Raw genomic sequence first — 17,438 nt, forward strand, 5'->3', positions numbered from 1 at the left:
TTTTTTTAAGATTTTATTTTTATTTATTTATTTGAGAGAAAGAGAGTGAGCATGAGAAGGGGAGGGGCAGCAAGAGAGACAAAATTTTAAGCAGGTTCCATGCCCAGTGTTGAACCCATTGAAGGGCTCAATCCCACGACCCTGAGATCACGACCTGAGCTGAAATCAAGAGTCCAACACTTAACCGACTGAGCCATCCAGGCACCTCTAGACTTTATAGTTTTGGTGTTTTTTTTTTAATCATTTAATCTTCACAGAAATATCTGAAATTATGCTAATAATAATGCTAACTATTGTCCTTACTTTGATAATGAGGAAGCTAATGTTGAGAAAGGCTAACTAATTAGGGGCGGCTAAGTGCCTCAGTTGGTTAAGTGTTGGATCTCAGAGACTCAGGTCCTGATCTCAGGGTCATGAATTCAAGTCCTACTTTGGGCCCCAAGCTGGGTATAGAGTCTACTTAAAAAAAAAAAAAAATGGTACTCAGAGTGGCCAGACCTTCCGGCTTAACAAATTGTCCTCGGAGCCTGCAGCATCTTCTGCTTCTTTCCCGGGCAGCGCTATCTGGCGGCCAGAAAGTTACCATGTCTATTCTCAAGATCCACGCCAGAGAGATCTTCGACTCTCGTGGGAATCCCACCGTTGAGGTTCGCCTCTACACTTCCAAAGGTCTCTTCAGAGCTGCTGTGCCCAGTGGTGCATCCACTGGTATTTACGATGCCCTCCAGCTCCGGGACAATGACAAGACCCGCTACCTGGGAAAAGGTGTCTCAAAGTCTGTTGAGCACATCAATAAAACTATTGCACCCGCCCTGATTAGCAAGACACTAAACATCGTGGAGCAAGAGAAGATTGACAGACTGATGATCGAGATGGACGGAACAGAAAATAAATCTAAATTTGATGTGAACACCAGTCTGGGTGTGTTCCTGGCTGTCTGCAAGGCGGGGGCCTTCAAGAAGGGGGTGCCTCTGTACCGCCACATTGCCGACTTGGCGGGCAATGCCGAAGTCATCCTGCGGGTTCTGGCTTTCAACATCACCGACGGTGGCTCCCACGCCGGCAACAAGCTGGCCATGCAGGAGTTCACGATCCTGCCTGTGGGTGCAGCCGGCTTCTGGGAGGTCATGCACATTGGGACCGAGGTCTACCACAACCTGAAGAATGTTATCAAGGAGAAATACGGGAAGGAGCCACCAACGTGGGGGATGAAGGCAGGTTTGCGCCTAACATCCTGGAGAACAAAGAAGCTCTGGAGCTGCTGAAGAATGCCGTCGGGACAGCCGGCTACACCGACAAGGTGGTCATGGCATGGAAATAGCTGCCTCAGAGTTCTTCTGGTCGGGCAAGTATGACCTGGGCTTTAAGTCTCCCAATGACCCCAGCAGGTACATCATGCCCTACGAGCTGGCCAACTTGCACAAGTCCTTCATCAAGGATTACCCAGTGGTGTCCGTCGAAGACCCCTTTGACCAGGATGACTGGGAAGCTTGGCAGAAGTTCACTGCCCGCACCAGCATCCAGGTGGATTATTTATTTATTTATTTATTTATTTATCATCTGGGTTGGAGCTCCAGACCCCAGGTCTAGGTCTTCATACAATGGCAGAATTCAGGTATTTTGGCTCATGGAGATCAGGGAAAGGGAAGAGGCAGCTCAGAAGACATTCTGGAAGGCCCTTCATATCACACCCTGTTGAGTGGCTGTCTCTCCACCTCTCTCTACAGGCACAGAGGCTGCCCTGTTCTGGCTCCTGGTTCTTAGGGCTCGCCTTCAAAGTTCCACCTGAAGAATAATTCAAACTCCCTTCCAGATGGAGGGGTCAGACTCAACTCCCTGACCAGCCATGCTGAATTTCTGTGGCTGCCCATATGTAGTCAGCATGGCAACTTCTCCACGGTGCAGTGGGGTAAGCCAGGCTCTCACACTCGTAGAAACGTTTCTGGTGTCCCAGTCATCCCAGCCAGCTGTAGATGATCTAATAGAAAACTACAGTTTAAGATGCTTAGAGAGTCCGAAGTCCCCTATTTACATTGTATTTGCCTGCTCATTCCCTTATAGCTATGCACCTGCCCAATCTCTCTATGTAAAAAGCCCAGGATCCAAAGGGATATTGACTCAGAATCTAATAATCTTTAAGAAAAAATTCAGAAATGACTGCAGTCTCCTGTTTGAGCTTTCCTTATAACCTGTACCATGTGAACAAAATAGGATTGCCAAAGAGAACACTATAATCTGAGAGGTAGAGGGGTTTATCTAGGTGGAACCATCATGTTCCAGCCTGACACTCTGCTTCTCCCCTATTTTTCTCCATTTACTCATTTATTGACTGGACAGAATTTAAAAACTAATGGCAATAATAAATATTCTTCATATCAGCAAATGCTGGTGACAACTAATGCTTACAATTAGCATCATCTCTATTTGACAGATAAAGTAATCAAGGTTCAGGGACTTGCCAAAGGTCCCGAAGGCAGGAGGTGAAAGACTGGAATTCAAGCTCAGGTCCAGCTAGAACCAAAGGCTGGTGGTTGCTCCTGGGCCACAGTGCCTCTTAGAACCCTCCTCACCACTCATTCCCCTGTGTCCTGGGACTGCACCAACCATATCTGGAGAGAACCTCAAGACCATATGTGACAAGATGAATGGCCCTGACTCTAAAATAACCAGCAAGGTCACTCCTTCCTCTCTCTGATTCATGGAAATGGGAAAGATGCCATTAAGGCATACACACCCCTGCCTCAGAAACGCAAGGCAGTTGCTAACAGGGCCAGCCTAGACAGCAGTCCCTGGCTTTCTGCAGAAACAGTCTTTTTTTAAGCCAACATCAAATGTGCTCATTCAGAGGACCCCTTCTCCCCATCCCTCCTTAAATCCCTAAAGTGAATTTCTATTTTCTATTCATTTATTTATATATTTTTATTAATTATATTTATTTATTAATTTTCTATTTCTTTATCCCCAGGATTTTATTCCCAGGATTGTCCCAGCCTAGGGAAGAAACTAAAGGTTGGAGTGAGCATAAAAACATGTGCTTCTCATTAGATTGTCTGGAACATGAGTTGTAACCTGCCCAACTTCAACACTTGGAATAGAAACACAGCACGCAGTTGAAAACACAATTAATGCTATATTCCCACCAGATCTCTGACTGCTCAAGATCTCTGGCTCCCTACTGACTCATCAGACCCAAAATAAATGCCACCCTCTGGAATTCAAGGTCTTCTGTCAGCTGTGTCTCCAGGTCCTCCTCTTCAAGCCTCCTGTTTGGAGCCCCCCAAAACTCCCTGGCTTGGCAGACAGGCTGCCCCTTCCCTCAACATCTCTCCATCTTGGTTCCTCGGCTTGTGCCTGAAACGCCCTCTCACCTCTATGCACCTCCCCTAACTCCATCATTTCTTTTAAAGCTTAAAAGAAAAGTCTCCAAGAAGCCCTTCCTCACCAGCCCCTATACCTATATGTCTTTTTATTAGTACCCAGTCAATAAACCATTTCCTCAGCACTTCCCATGGGTCATCAAGACCTTTTCTGACCAACATGTACTGAGCCCTCTCTATGTGCCAGGCATTGTGCCAAATGCTCTGCATGTCACCCTATTGCTCTGCTCCCTGTTACAGAAAACCTTCTCAAAGAAGTTGTTTATACTCATGTCTCAACTCCTGTCCTCTCACGCTCTTTTGAACCAACTTCAAACAGACTCTTGTCCCCACCTCTGCGCTGAAATTGCTCTTTTCAAGGTCACTAATGATTTCTATGCTTCTAAATCCAATGGTCAATTTCCAGTGCTCTTCTTCATTGATGTCTCAGCAGTATTTGTACAAGGATCTAACTATTGTCTCATCTCATAATGAATGAGTTTTAAGAGAAGTTAGATAATATTCCAAAAAAATCTTCGTATTTGACCTTATGAAATAAAGGTGGGATATATACACATACACATACACATAAAATCACTATAATTGTGTCAGCTACAATTGTAGTCTGACAAAAGTACAGCTGCTCAAATAACTGGTGTTGCTGTTAGCAATATATTTTTTTTCCCTAATTGTTAACTTGGATAGAATTCTAAACAAAGCAAAGTACAATGTTCTTTTGACTTAATGATTAAATATTACATGTTTGGTAAGTTATACTGAAGATATTTTATAAAGTAGAAATAGAGTCTAGACTCAAATAATTTAATTACATTTTTTTTCACTAAAGTGAATGCTTGACAGTAAAAGTTGTATGGGACCTGGGGCACAACTCATGAGCAGAGATGGTGACCAGCTTTATTCTGAACTATGTTTTCAAGGTTGTTTGTATAGCAAACAGATTTCAAACACAGAACTACTGTCCCCCTCAGAGCAAAGGGTAAGCACACTTACTGCACATTACAAAAGATTCAAGTTTCCTCAGCTTGGGGTTCCTGTCATGCAACTGTATCTCTGTCATTTCCTGTCATTTCATGTATCTCTGGCCCTTCCACACTGCCCTGGGGAACTGAGACTCAGGGAACTAGGGAAGGAAAAGGCAGATACTCTGTTTACCATGATTATCGTAATAAGGGTCTTTATCTATGACCCCAGAGGCTCCTGTCTTCTGCCAGCATCCATGAGGCTGTGGTGGGCTGACTTCCTGGCTTGTAAATCAGGTAAAATTCATACCCTTCAGAGTTCTTGACAATTGTTCCACTGACACTGGAAGTATATCCTTACACCCAAATCTATATTTTAGTCTTGATCTCTCGCTGAACTCCAGGCATTTCTAATTAATTGCCCTCACTACCTGAATATCAAACAGGCATCTCAAACTTAAAGTATCCCAGATAAACTCCTTATCTTTTCCCCCAAATCCTTTTTCTCCTGAAGCGTTTGCCAACACACACACAAAAATGCAAATTCGTCTTCCCAGTTTTTCAGACTGAAAACCTTGGCTTCATTTTGGGGGCCTTTCTTGCTCTTATATTACTCATGTAATGGCTCTCTCAATCCTTTTGACACTACCTTCAAAAAATATGCAGAAATCTGACCACTTCTCACCATCTTCACCCCTCCTCCTGGTTGTCAGAACTATTAGCCTCCATGTGGATAACTGCCATAGTCTTAACCAGTCTCTCCCCAAATATCCATGTAACTCCCCAGCTTACCACTCAGATCTCTGCTCGAATGTCACCACTATCACATTGGCCTTCAAAGATGATCCCACTGAAAACAGCCATCTATCACAGGCCTGGCATATCCTATTCATTTGCCCCATTTCATTTTTCTCTCCAGCCTTTACCAGCATCTAATACATAGATGCTCATTTTTTATTGTCTTTCTTCTTCCACTAATTTCTTTCCCATTTCCCTCTATTCCATTGGAATGCTACTGTCAGTCTTTTCAGGGTGTGTCTTTTATTTTTTTCTTTAAAGATTATTTATTTATTTGACAGAGAGACAGAGATCACAAGTAGGCAGAGAGGCAGGCAGAGAGAGAGGGGAAGCAGGCTCCCCGCAGAGCAGAGAGCCTGATTTAGGGCTCAATCCCAGGACCCTGGGATCCTGACCTTAGCCGAAGGCAGAAGCCACCCAGGCGTCCCAGGGTGTGTCTTTTATTAAAGGTGTTCCTGTTCTTTAGCAGCTCCCAGACTGCGGGTACTGGGCCGTGTTCACCCTTTGACTCCCACAGCTCCTAACACAGTTGCAGTTACAGCATAGACTCTAGTTGGTTGAATCAGTCCAACCTATCCAGGTGCAAGCTGGAAGCAATTTATTCTTTCCTACCGTGGCCCCCTAAAACCTGCTCTGTGGAACCAATTCTCTTTGCTCCTGGGCCAAAATCTCAGTCACTCAGAAACAAAACAAAACAAAACAAAAACAATTATAAGTGTTCAGTCTGGTACAGTCATCAAATAATCTAGCCCAATTCATGTGCATTATCTAAACTCTGAACTTTTGTCCAGTTCAAAACTCATCTTCTAGCTCGGGCTGCTCTGGGCTGAGAAGTTCACAGAGGTGGTGGGGATGGCTGAGATGGTGCGTGGTCAGCTTCGCGCTCTTCCTCGCTTCACCTCTGTCCGCTCTCTAGCTACCCTTCCTGATCTGTCCCAGGATGGCTAAGAGAAAAGGAGACTGGGGAAAGGCATGTGGTCTTATGAGGCTAATGTATTTGCCCACGCCCTCTTCATGATCCTCTTTCTAGAGATACCTCTGGTGCTTCCTCAGAGATTGTACACTGAGGCTACCCCAATGCTGGCTATGCCTTGCCATCACATGACCACCTGTGACTCCCCCTTTCAACCCCTTAGGTCCCTTCATCCCTCCAGGTGGCCTTCTAGGGAAAGATCCCTTGAAGAAGCCCAGTCCTGCTGACTTCCACAGGGTTTATACGCAGACTTGGGACACAATCGCCATTGCCCTTCTGTCAGTGGGCACGCACCCCACTCCCTCTGTGCCAGCTCTCAGCACTCTGTACCAGGTAGGAACAACCCCATGCAAGCTTCCTGCTGCTGGACTCCCAGGTGAGAGTCAGACTTAGCCCTCCATCCCTCCAGGTAACATAGTCCTACTCTCCTTACAGCACCTCCTGGAGTCCTTGTCCCATGGCTTGACATAAGGGCAGTGGATCTTCATCCCTCCCACGAGCCAGTGAGGATGGTTCAGAAAATGCACAGGACACTGACAATTCTCTGTAAAGAAATTCCCACTTTCCAATCTTTTGTCAACATCAACTTCTTAGATGAGCTAGAGCTGGTTGGTACAGAAAAGCCAGCAGCATCATGACCCCAGGGTTTCCTGCAAAAGTCTGGCATAGCAGCTCCAGAACCTCCACTTGGGTGAGAGGTGGCACAGAGGGAGTGGGGTGCATGCCCACTGTCATTCCTCTTGGAATGACAATAGGATTTCCCACCAACAGTTTTATTATTAGCCTTTGAAACTCAGGACAAAAGGATGAGTTACAGGTAAGACCCTGTTTTAACATTTGTTGAATTGAATACCACAAATGGAACATGACAAGATACATCTCCAAACGAGGTCTACTACTCTTGAGACAAATCCAAAGTCCATCTCTGCTTATCTGATGGATTGGATCATCTGATGAATTCTTAAGTTCCTTTCTGGGAAAGTCTTCAACCAGAAGCCTGGAGAAGCAGTGAAGGAACAGTCTTTGATAGGAGAGGTTTTTTTGGTGGTGTGGTTGTGATGGACACGTGGAAAAGATGACCATGCCAGCCAAGAGTTTGTAATGGGACAGAAACAGTGTGGATAGTCAGTCTAGGACTGGTTCTATCCAGGACACTGGGACCCTTTTATGATAGGAGAAAACTGCCTCTGCTGAGGACTGCCTGTGGCAATCCTAAATGTCCTTATTTAAACATTAGTATTGACCTGAAACTCCCTCCTCCTATTTTTTTTTGCCCCCAAACTCCATATCCCAGTAGAAATTCCTGGGGATATGCTTCTCACCAGCTTAGGGACTGGAATAAAAGAGAAAAACAGAAATAAGCATGAGGGACATTAACTCTCATTATTCAAGCACATACGATGATCTCCATGTTTGCCTATTATAAAACAAGTCATCTAATCTTTGCAATTATTCTGAGGAGTAAATAGAACTAGCCCCTGGGAAAACTGAGGCTCGAACTGATTAAGAGATTTTCCTCATGAACACAAAGATAGAAGAAACAGAATAGGTACAACTTGCTACAACCAAAACATTCCCTGGATTTTCCTGCCAGTTCTCACAGTGTGCTCCACCTGAAAGACCACTGCTCACCCCTACCTTTCCAGATCCTACCATTCTTAAAGGGCAGCTTCTATCTACCTCCCTGCATATAGCCGTCTTGTACCTCTTTTGTGACATGTCACAGTCTTCGCACCCTCCCAACCCCACATAGAATGTGGCCATTTGTGTGCCCCTTATTTCCTCTACTACAACGTGGAATCCTTGAGGGCAGTGACAGTGCCTCATCCACCTTGATATTACCTAAAGCATATAATAAAAGCATTAGAGGACCTTTCTTGCTCATAGATGGTGTTCAACACATGTTTGTTGAATGAGCAACAGAGAGGTATTGCAAAAAATGAAATCTCAGGTATACTGATTTCTCAGAGCACCTTGTTTGCAGCTCAAATGAACAAGATCTGAAGGTCCGCTGTCATCAAAAGCAAATGCTGGCCCGTCTCCAGAGGGCATCTACCCCATTCTGGCTTCTGCTTCAAAGTTTTCCCTAAGTCCCAGTCGCAGCCTCTTGATCTTTCCCTGTTTGCTCATTAAAGTTAATTTGGGACATGAAAAGATCTAGGACTGAATATTTCATTAAGGCCAGGTCTTCTTAATGCACCAACCGCAGACAAAACGTAAACATAGCACAGAGGTCGCCAGTACAAGGCCAGTGCCTGTAGTACCTGTTTAAAGCCCAAACCCTCTGTTCATGGGCTCATATCTTCAGTCAGCTTTGGGAATGCTAAGAATACCGGGAGAAGTAGATCATATCTCTTCGTGAGTCTTCAAGGAGCTCCGAGGCTCTCCTTCAGGGAAGGGGAAGGGCAATTAGGAAACAGCAGTTTGTATGAAAATAGTCTTGTCTAGAGTCATGGGTATGGACTAGGACAATTGCTAACAATGTCAGCTACCATTTTCTGAGTTCTTACTGTGTATCAAGGATTGTACCTAGTGTTTTTACATGGATTACTTTTTTCTAATCTTCACAGTGACCCCCTGAGGAAATATTATTATTGACCCCATATTATACTTATGGGGAATAAATAAAATTCCAACCATGGAATAAGAGAGTCTAACCATGGCAGAGTTCTCCTAGAGTCTGGACTACTAACTGCCTCACTATATTTTTTTTCTTAGGCTATCTTAGAATGTTCTAGTCTTTCTTAGCAGGCAAGAAAGATTCTAGCCAAGAGCTGGTACAGCCGATAGTGTGGCTTTGAATGAGATACTGGTGAGGCAAGGCCTTGATTTCTATTAAATTTCATATATAAAAATTCATTTATGAGGAATGAAAGAATAGAGGTTGTCAGTTCAACTACTGGTGCTACAAGACCCCAAGGACATGGGCGCCTGGGTGGCTCAGTGGGTTAAAGCCTCTGCCTTCGGCTCAGGTCATGATCCCAGGGTCCTGGGATCAAGCTCCGCATTGGGCTCTCTGCTGAGCAAGGAGCCTGCTTCCCCTCCCCTCTCTCTGCCTGCCTCTCTGCCTACTTGTGATCTCTGTCAGTCAAATAAATAAATAAAATCTTTTAAAAAAAAGAACTCAAGGACAATTTTGCCTTATGTGACATGTCTGGTGGCACGTCAAGTTTCCAAGTTTCCACAGGATTGTTTGTAAAGTTTAATAAAACAGGAGCTGAAGGAGTGAGGAAAGTTGGAGAACACAGAAACACAGTAATGTGTCACCAATCTCAAGTCCCCAAACCTTCAATTTCAACAGACATGTTTATTTCAGTGGAAATTTTAAATCTAGTAAATGTAAGTTACTCATTCTGATGGCAATATTTTTGAAGGAGGAACCGGGGTCAGGACCAAAAAAGGAACATGGAGCCATAAAAGAAGTCCAAATATATCAATGATCACAGTAAGAGTGAGTATCTTAAATTCCCCTGTTGAAGTAACACAGATTTTCCAGAGCAAGTTAAAATACAAAGTTAAGCTAAGTATATGACAAGCTTAAGCAATAAGCACAGGAGGGTTGAAAACATAGGCATTAAAGTATACTAGAAAAATAAAAGAAAGTAGATGTTAAAATGCTAATATCAGACAAAAGAAAACTAAAGATGAGAGTCATTAGTAATTAAAAGGGACATAGGTGTTTTCTTCTATTATATTCAATTCACTGAGAAGACATGATGATTACATATTTAATGTATTAATATTGGGCAGCTATATACATAAAATAAAAATGGAAAGAAATAGAAAGAGAGTGAACAAATTCAGAGTCATAGTCAAAAACCGTAATAGAGGGGCATCTGAGTGGCTCAGTCAATTAAAGTTCTGCCTTCAGCTCAGGTCATGATCCTGAAGTCCTGGGATCGAGCCCCATGTTGGGCTCCCTGCTCAGTGGGGAGTCTGGTCCTCCCTCTCCCTCTGCCCCTCCCCCTACTCTTTCTTGCTCTCTCAAATAAATAAATAAATAAACAAATAAAATGTTTTTAAAAAAATAAATGACCTTTAAAAAAAAACTATACTACAGCCATCTCAGAAGTGATATCATATCAAAATGAATAGGAATATAGAATATTCAAATACTTCTCATGGGACCTTTATGAAGAAAAACAACGTAGTTTTTTTTTTAACATTTTATTTATTTGTTTGACAGACAGAGATCACAAGTAGGCAGAGGGGCAAGCAGAGAGAGAAAGGGGGAAGCAGGCTCCCAACCGAGCAGAGAGCCCAACGTGGGACCTGATCCCAGGACCCTGAAATCATGACCCGAGCCGAAGGCAGAGGCCTTAACCCACCGAGCCACCCAGGCGCCCAAAACAATGTAGTTTTAAGAAACAGAAATCAGCATAAAATGGATAATTAAAAAAGAGTGCAATTTGTTTAAAAATTAAAAGATGCTTTCCTAGATAACATTTGGATTAAGTAGAAAATAAAAATAGAAATGTAAAAATTGAACAGTGAACGGTGACGAGAGCACTCCATATTTCAAAACCTGTGGGATGCAGCTAGAATGGACCTAGGTAAAAAAGGAAGTGTCCTTGCCATTCCCCTGAGCCTTCAGGCTTCCTACACCAGAACTGTACCATTCAGCACAACAGCTACTGTCCACATGTGGCTAGTTAAATTTAAATAATTAAAATGAAAAATTCAGGTTCCTAGTTGCACTGGCCACATTTCAAGTACTCCATAGCCACCGGGGGCTAGAAGTTATCATATTGGACAGGATAAATTATAGAAGACTCTGATCTTTACAGAAAGTTCTCTTTGGCAGTGCTTCTCTGGAATTGCCAGGGAAATTCCAGTATGTCAACTTCACTGGGTGTAAGCCAACATTAAGTCTATCTTTCAACTGGCCAACTTACAGACTATTTATACCAGAATCTCAGGAAAGTAAACTCATATTTATGGTTGTGTTTCTATCGGTGATCCAATCTCACTTTACATGGTCAAACATCTTTAGAATTTATTCACATCCGTGCTCCCCACACTCTTGCCGAAACTGACTGGTGAGGCCTTATAACTCCTTGGGTTTATTGGTTTCCTCTCCCACTTCAGACAAGGTCTTGTACATCCTTGTCAGGGCTATACTGAAATCTAGTCTTGTTATGGACATGGCGGTATTACGTGTGTTGGAAGTGGGTCCTACAGAAACTGGGATCCCCTTGGACGGGACTCTCCCTGGTGCAGACACTGAAAGGTGTTCATGCAGAGGAAGACTTCGCTCAGGTAGGGGGAGGGGTTTCCTCCGTCAGAAAGGCAGGTTCAAAGGAACTGAGGAAGTCAAAGTTCTCAGCCTCACCTGTTTCCTGGTCCTGTCCCAGAATTACTCCTCCTATAAGTGCCCCTGATTTTTTTTTTTAAGATTTTTTATTTATTTGTCAGAGAGAGCACAAGCATAAGCAGGAGGAATGGCAGGCAGAGAGAGAAGCAGGCTCCCCGCTGAGCAAGGAGCCCAATTTGGATTGGGACTTGAACCCAGGACTCTGACATCATGACCCAAGCTGAAGGCAGATGCTTAACTGACTGAGCCACCCAGGCATCCCTAAGTGCCCTTGATGTAGAGACTGGTGGGCCAAGCACTTGATTGACACAACCACTCTAGAACCCTTATGTTACCCTCATTTCTTAGCTGTATCTGCCTTGTAATGGTAAGAGAAATGAAGGATTCCTTAAAAACTGGTATAAAGGCTTTTGAAAGAATCTGACTCTAGAACATTCCCTGAGTTACTGGCAGTTTTCTAGGACACATCTAGGGGTGATTCTGATTAAACTTGAACCTCCCCCATGAACAACTCCTATCAATGAAATCTTCTAAAATGCACTCTATATACAACCCAGCATGACATTCTCTAATTCTAACTAATTTTGTAATTAATATCTATTTGTATATTCTCTGTGCCTATGTGGACTACACACTTAATTACATTGTAAGCTTTATGAGGATAAGATTATCTCACAGCATTTAGTTAATTCATGTTCACTAGCTTCCTGAGGACATTCTTGCTCATCTTGGCATTTCACACCAGACAAGTGTCAATGGTTGTGCTTGAGGATCCTTGAGAACGGGGGTGGGGGGACAGGTCTGAGGGGTGTCTCAGTGTGGAACAGTGTGGAACAGGCAGCACATGAAGGACCTCCAGGGGCTCCTGTGGTCAAGAGGTTTTTCCCTCATGAAACAGCTGTCCAGGCACTCATTGTCCACAGATCCTGGAGCTGTCTGCCGGTTCTGCTAATCATTCACCACCTTTGGCTTCCTTCTCAGCTACTTGTGGGCAGTGTCTGGTTTGGGATGGGTGATCCCTATTTTCAAAGCCCGAGATCAGGATGTTCATGTTTTAATGAACAACTCGTAGTGCTGGTGCCTGGCCAAGGTAGGGGCCCTGAGCATCCCAGATGGGACCTTAAGTGGAGCTACTTGTCCTCATACGTGCCACTTCCAACCTCGCATTGCTGCTGGGTCAGTGCTGCTCATCTCCCTCCTCCCCTGACCACTGCTTCACATCTGCCAGGAGCGGCCAAACATGGAGATAAATGCAGCGGCTAAGCGATGAATGGTATCTGCTTATTGCTCAACGTCTACTATGTCCATTAAACCCACAGCACTGAGGTGGTGGAGATAATATTACTAGTGACCCCAAATAGTTTCTTCTGATACCTGCAGTCCATTCAAGGTGGAGCTGGGCTACTCAGGAACATACGCTGGCTCTTTGCTGATGGTAAATACTTAGTAGAGCAATGGGTTTTGCTGTACTGAGGGCCAGTTCCTCTCAGAGAAGCTCAACAATTTGGCAGGTCAAGGCAAGAACCACAGAGATTTCTCCTCCCTAGTCCACTCTATGACAATGTCATACTCTTGGCTTCCCTCTGTACCTCCTCTCCCTGAGCATTCAGCTCTTTAAAGTTTCCTGGGCGTTTGACCACTTAAAAAGGAAAACTTGTGGGTGACAAAATCATTCCTTTCTATGCAAAACCCCCAAGTGTTTCCCTCCCTCCTCCTCCCCATCGATCCCCCCACCTCGCCTCTCCATTTAGAGAACACAGACGAGAGTTCTTTCTTTTTTTAATAGAGAAGCCAGAAGTCAATTAGGGAGAAACTGGGACTGGAATCCTGGTCTCTCGATTTCCAGTCATTTTTCTCCCCAAGCTGGGATTTTACAGCAAAATGTTAACAGTGGTTCTCAACAGGTTTGGAACTGCAGGTGCTTATTTTTCTCTCATTTTGCTTATGTGTTTTTCTAAATTTTTTCTATAAAGGCTATGTGTTTATTTTGGATTTGTTTGGGTATTCCAGCTACAATAGCAAACAGATGTGAAATTTCCATTTCTCAAGAAAAACAGTTCATTCTTTGTTTATTTATAGTCCAAAAGGAGTGTTCCTGAACAATGTATAGTTCTCTAGGAGGAGTAACCCAGGAACCCTGTTCCTTCCCTCCTAGGGATCCTCCATCCTTAACAACATATGGTAATCTATGATATTCTGTATAAAGCCAGAGGAAGGAAAATAACATGGAAGAGTATGAAGGAGGATTTTATGGGTGAGGCCAGGAAGTCATTGGTATCATTTCCATTTACACCCCATTGGCTAGAACTCAGTTGCAAGGCTACATCTAACTGCAAGACAGGGTAGGAAATGTAGTTTATCAATGCCCAAAGGAAGAAAAGGAAATGAATATAGTGAAATGCTGGCCAGTATACGCCATGCTTGTGTAAGAAAGGAAAGTTGAAATTAAAATGGAACAAGGAAGTCAAGTTCCTCCTGTAAAGCTCTCTCTTTACAGCACTTTTACATCCAAATCCTCACTCTCCCACTGCTAAGAAATGGCCTTCATCCCCAAAGGCATGGACAGATTGGATTTTTTCCTGTTATTTATTAAGTAGTGGTAGGAAAGGGAGATAGGTGATGAGGGTTCATAATCTGTGCTGTGACCTGGGTGTAACCACTCCTCCTTCCCACTGGGGGTGCTATGAGCATACAAATGTTGCCTCTCTGCCCCACAGCATTGCTCTAGCCTGAGGACAAATCATTATGCAGAAAACTGTGATGTCAGCATCCTTCACTTCGAGTGATGAACTTCCTCCTCTTCCACACACCTATCACTCTCAGAGTAACTCCTATTCCATATACCTCCTGCAATAAACCCAGAACCACTTGTGTGCCAAAGGCCTGCCTCACATTCTCTATACCTTGTTCTCTATCATCCCTTCTAAATGAAGACTCTTGCCCTCATGCATTGACTTAAATGCAGCTGGCTATCATCTCATGCTTAGGTCTTTTCTTACCTATATGTATTAGACACATAGTAAATCATAATTTATAAACTTCCATGTCTGGGAAGAATATGGTTGCTTTCAATATATGGCCAAAGATATGCGTATGGGTTCTTAAAAGATGCACAAATATTTGTGAGTAGCCCAGGCCTTTTCTGGTTAGTCTCCAATTCATGTACCACTCCTCTAAGTGCTGTTCCTCTAAGCACTAGACAGGAGCAGAAGAAAGCAGGCCATGGGCGAGAGAGAGAGACAGTATGACCAAAAGCATCTCAAAAGTCCAAACACAGAGCTCATGAGAGCATACATTCTCACCGGTGCATACTAGGAAATATTCACCTTCCTTTTTATTTTTTTGGCAGACGTCAGTTTGTTCCCAGTGTACTAGAATGGAATGGAACAATGAGACTCATATCACCCAAAGTATAGGCTCCTGTCCCGAACTTTGCATTCTCTCTGGGAGCAGTGGGCAGAAGAAGATGATAAAAGTAGGTAGAAGTTAGCTCTGAATATGCAGTCCAAAACTTGAAGGGCCCTCAATGGAGAGGAGAGAAGAGAGATCCTGAGTTTTGGTCTTCAGTCTGTAGTAGGACAGACCTGTAATTTCATGAGAAAGTTCGTATGTCATTTCTACCTAGGGCTAGATCTTTTCTCTTATGGACTGTATCAGGCCACAGTGGTCTTTAAGACCATGATAGTCAATGACTCATTCCTCTATCCTTCATGCACCCCCCCCCCCCCCCCCAAGAATAAAGGAATATAGGCCAGGCTGTGGAAAATATCCTATGGAGGTTTGCTGAAAATGTTGACTGGTTCCATCTTAGCTGTTTATGTGGTCTTGTCTTGATGATGTGATGGTACTCATGGACAAGAATGCATCGAGATTTCTGTATCCCAAAGAGTGGCAGGACCTCACCATGTTCATCCTCACCCTCAATGGCTGTTTAGATGTCATGAGCAAGACCTTGCTGCCTCAGAGGTGTGTGCTTCTAGAAAAAGGTTCCCTGGCCTTGACCTTCTACGTGCTCCTGCTATTGTTGACGTCACATGTCTAACCAATTTTAAGAGAAATCAGATTTTTAAAAGGTAGGATCTTTTTTTCACTGTCAAGTTGTCCAAAATCATCCAAAGTATTAAAGAAATAATCCTACCTATTGCTGGAGAAGATGTAGGGAAAGAAATCTAGGGAATTATCATACACTGTCTACATTTCCTTGAAGTCAGTTTGGCAGAGTGTGCCAAGCAAACAATTCCATTTCTTGCTGTCTGCAGTGGACATCTGTCATATAAGCCTAACGCCATCTTTGAAAGAGCCTCCCAACATTTTGGACAATTTCCACATTATCAGGCCTGCCTTTTGGTAGATTTTTTTATTTAATCTCTGTACTCACTTGTGGCTAGCTAGGGTACAGGTATGTGACCAGTTAGACACACCTACTTGAGACTCGAATGCACAAGTGAGCAATGTAAGGAAATTGGCTGTGCATGGGGTTTCTGTTCTGTAGAAGAGTAGTGGCAAAGATAGGAAACTATGTTCATCATTATACTGGTTCTGTCCCACAGTACTGGGGTTAGTGCCCAAAAGAGCAACCTAAGCCAATTTTGTGAACTAACTTATCTATTTAAATAGATTCCTCCTCTTAAACTTGACAGAATAGATTCTTACTGTCTGTAGCTAGGAACTCTGATATAGCATCTAGTCTAGAAATACTCATACAACTATATAAAGAGCATATACAAGAATGGTCACTGAAGCATTTTTTTTTTTCTATCAAGAACTTTAATAAACTTTCACCAGTAGTGAAATTATTAAATAATTTATGGAGCACTATACAGGAATTAAAAAGAACAGGGGAGATCTGGATGTCCTGACATTGGTGTCAGGACATCTAGATCTCCAAGAGGAAGTGAAAAAAGCTAACTCCAAAAAATGTGGGGTGGTTATGATTCAGATTCTGGAGACAGGTATGTTCTTGTTGACCTCAGAAGGTCTTAATTTTTCTCCTTACACCCGCCAAGAATGGTCAGGACCACAAGGCAATCAGGAGAGATGGTATCCTAATGGTGTGGTGAACGTCACTTAACATATCCTACAGAAAACTCTCAATTTGAATACTAATTCAATCAGATTTTAACCTATAACTAATGTGACCTTATATAATTTCTCATTCAAACCTGGATACTTGAGGGAAAAAAAAGGCAAAATTAATATTTGTACTGGGACAACTGGTAAAAACCAAACTGCTACAGACACACCAGGATTTATGGGTACCCTCCCTATACCCTAAAGAGAGATGTGCTGTATGTCTTCAGTTTGTCCCTCCAAATCCACCTTTCACCTCCATCCTGTTCCCTCTCCCAGCAGACTGCCCTGGTCTGTAGCATATCACTGAGCTCCTTAACCTCTGGCTTCAGGCAACCTTTGGCCAATGATGAACCCCAGGAGGATGATGGATAAGAGTGAGATTAAGGTGTTTATTCTTTTAGCTCCTGCTTCTGGGGTCACCTCAGGCTGGCAGTACCCTGCCACCAGGACACCATCAATATCAGTTTCTCTGGCTACCGTAAAAAATGACCACAAACTTATAAGGTAGCTTAAAACAGAAATCTAATTCCTCACAGTTCTGGATGCCAGAAGTCCAAAATCAAGGTGTTGATTCCTTCTAGAAGCTCTCGGGAGAATCTGTCCCGTATTTCTCCCCTAGCTTCTGATGACTGCTGGCAGTCCCTGGCATTCCTTGGCTTGTAGATACATACTCTAATCTCTCCTTCCATCTTCACATTGTCTTCTCTTTTATGTGCTTCTGTGGCTCAAATCTTCCTCAGACTTTCTCATAAGGTTTCCTGTCCCTGGATTTAGAGCCCACCTTAAAACCAAGATGCTTTCATCTCAAGATCCTTAATTGTATCCACAACGACCTTTTTGTCAAATAAGGTCATATTCACAGGTTCTAGGGGTTAGGACTTGGAAATATCTTTTTAGGGGCCACCATTTAGGGGCCACAACACTGTCCTTGCTTATAGCAGAGC

General features: G+C 43.4%; 1 protein-coding gene across 1 annotated transcript; it reads left to right on the forward strand.

Annotated features, from left to right (window-relative positions):
• The first annotated feature begins 522 nt into the window (after positions 1–522).
• LOC116870875 (alpha-enolase-like) lies at positions 523–15,463 on the forward strand. Its single transcript, XM_032863072.1, is given in 6 exon segments — positions 523–1,188; positions 1,191–1,304; positions 1,307–1,524; positions 1,765–1,909; positions 6,271–6,440; positions 15,233–15,463. Coding segments are annotated over 6 exon segments (1,482 nt in total). The 5' UTR covers positions 523–584.
• Positions 15,464–17,438: the final 1,975 nt, after the last annotated feature.

Source organism: Lontra canadensis, unplaced genomic scaffold (genome assembly GCF_010015895.1).
Source record: "Lontra canadensis isolate GAN:19392208 unplaced genomic scaffold, GSC_riverotter_1.0 scaffold24, whole genome shotgun sequence".
In the NCBI taxonomy this organism is placed as follows: Eukaryota; Metazoa; Chordata; class Mammalia; order Carnivora; family Mustelidae; genus Lontra; species Lontra canadensis.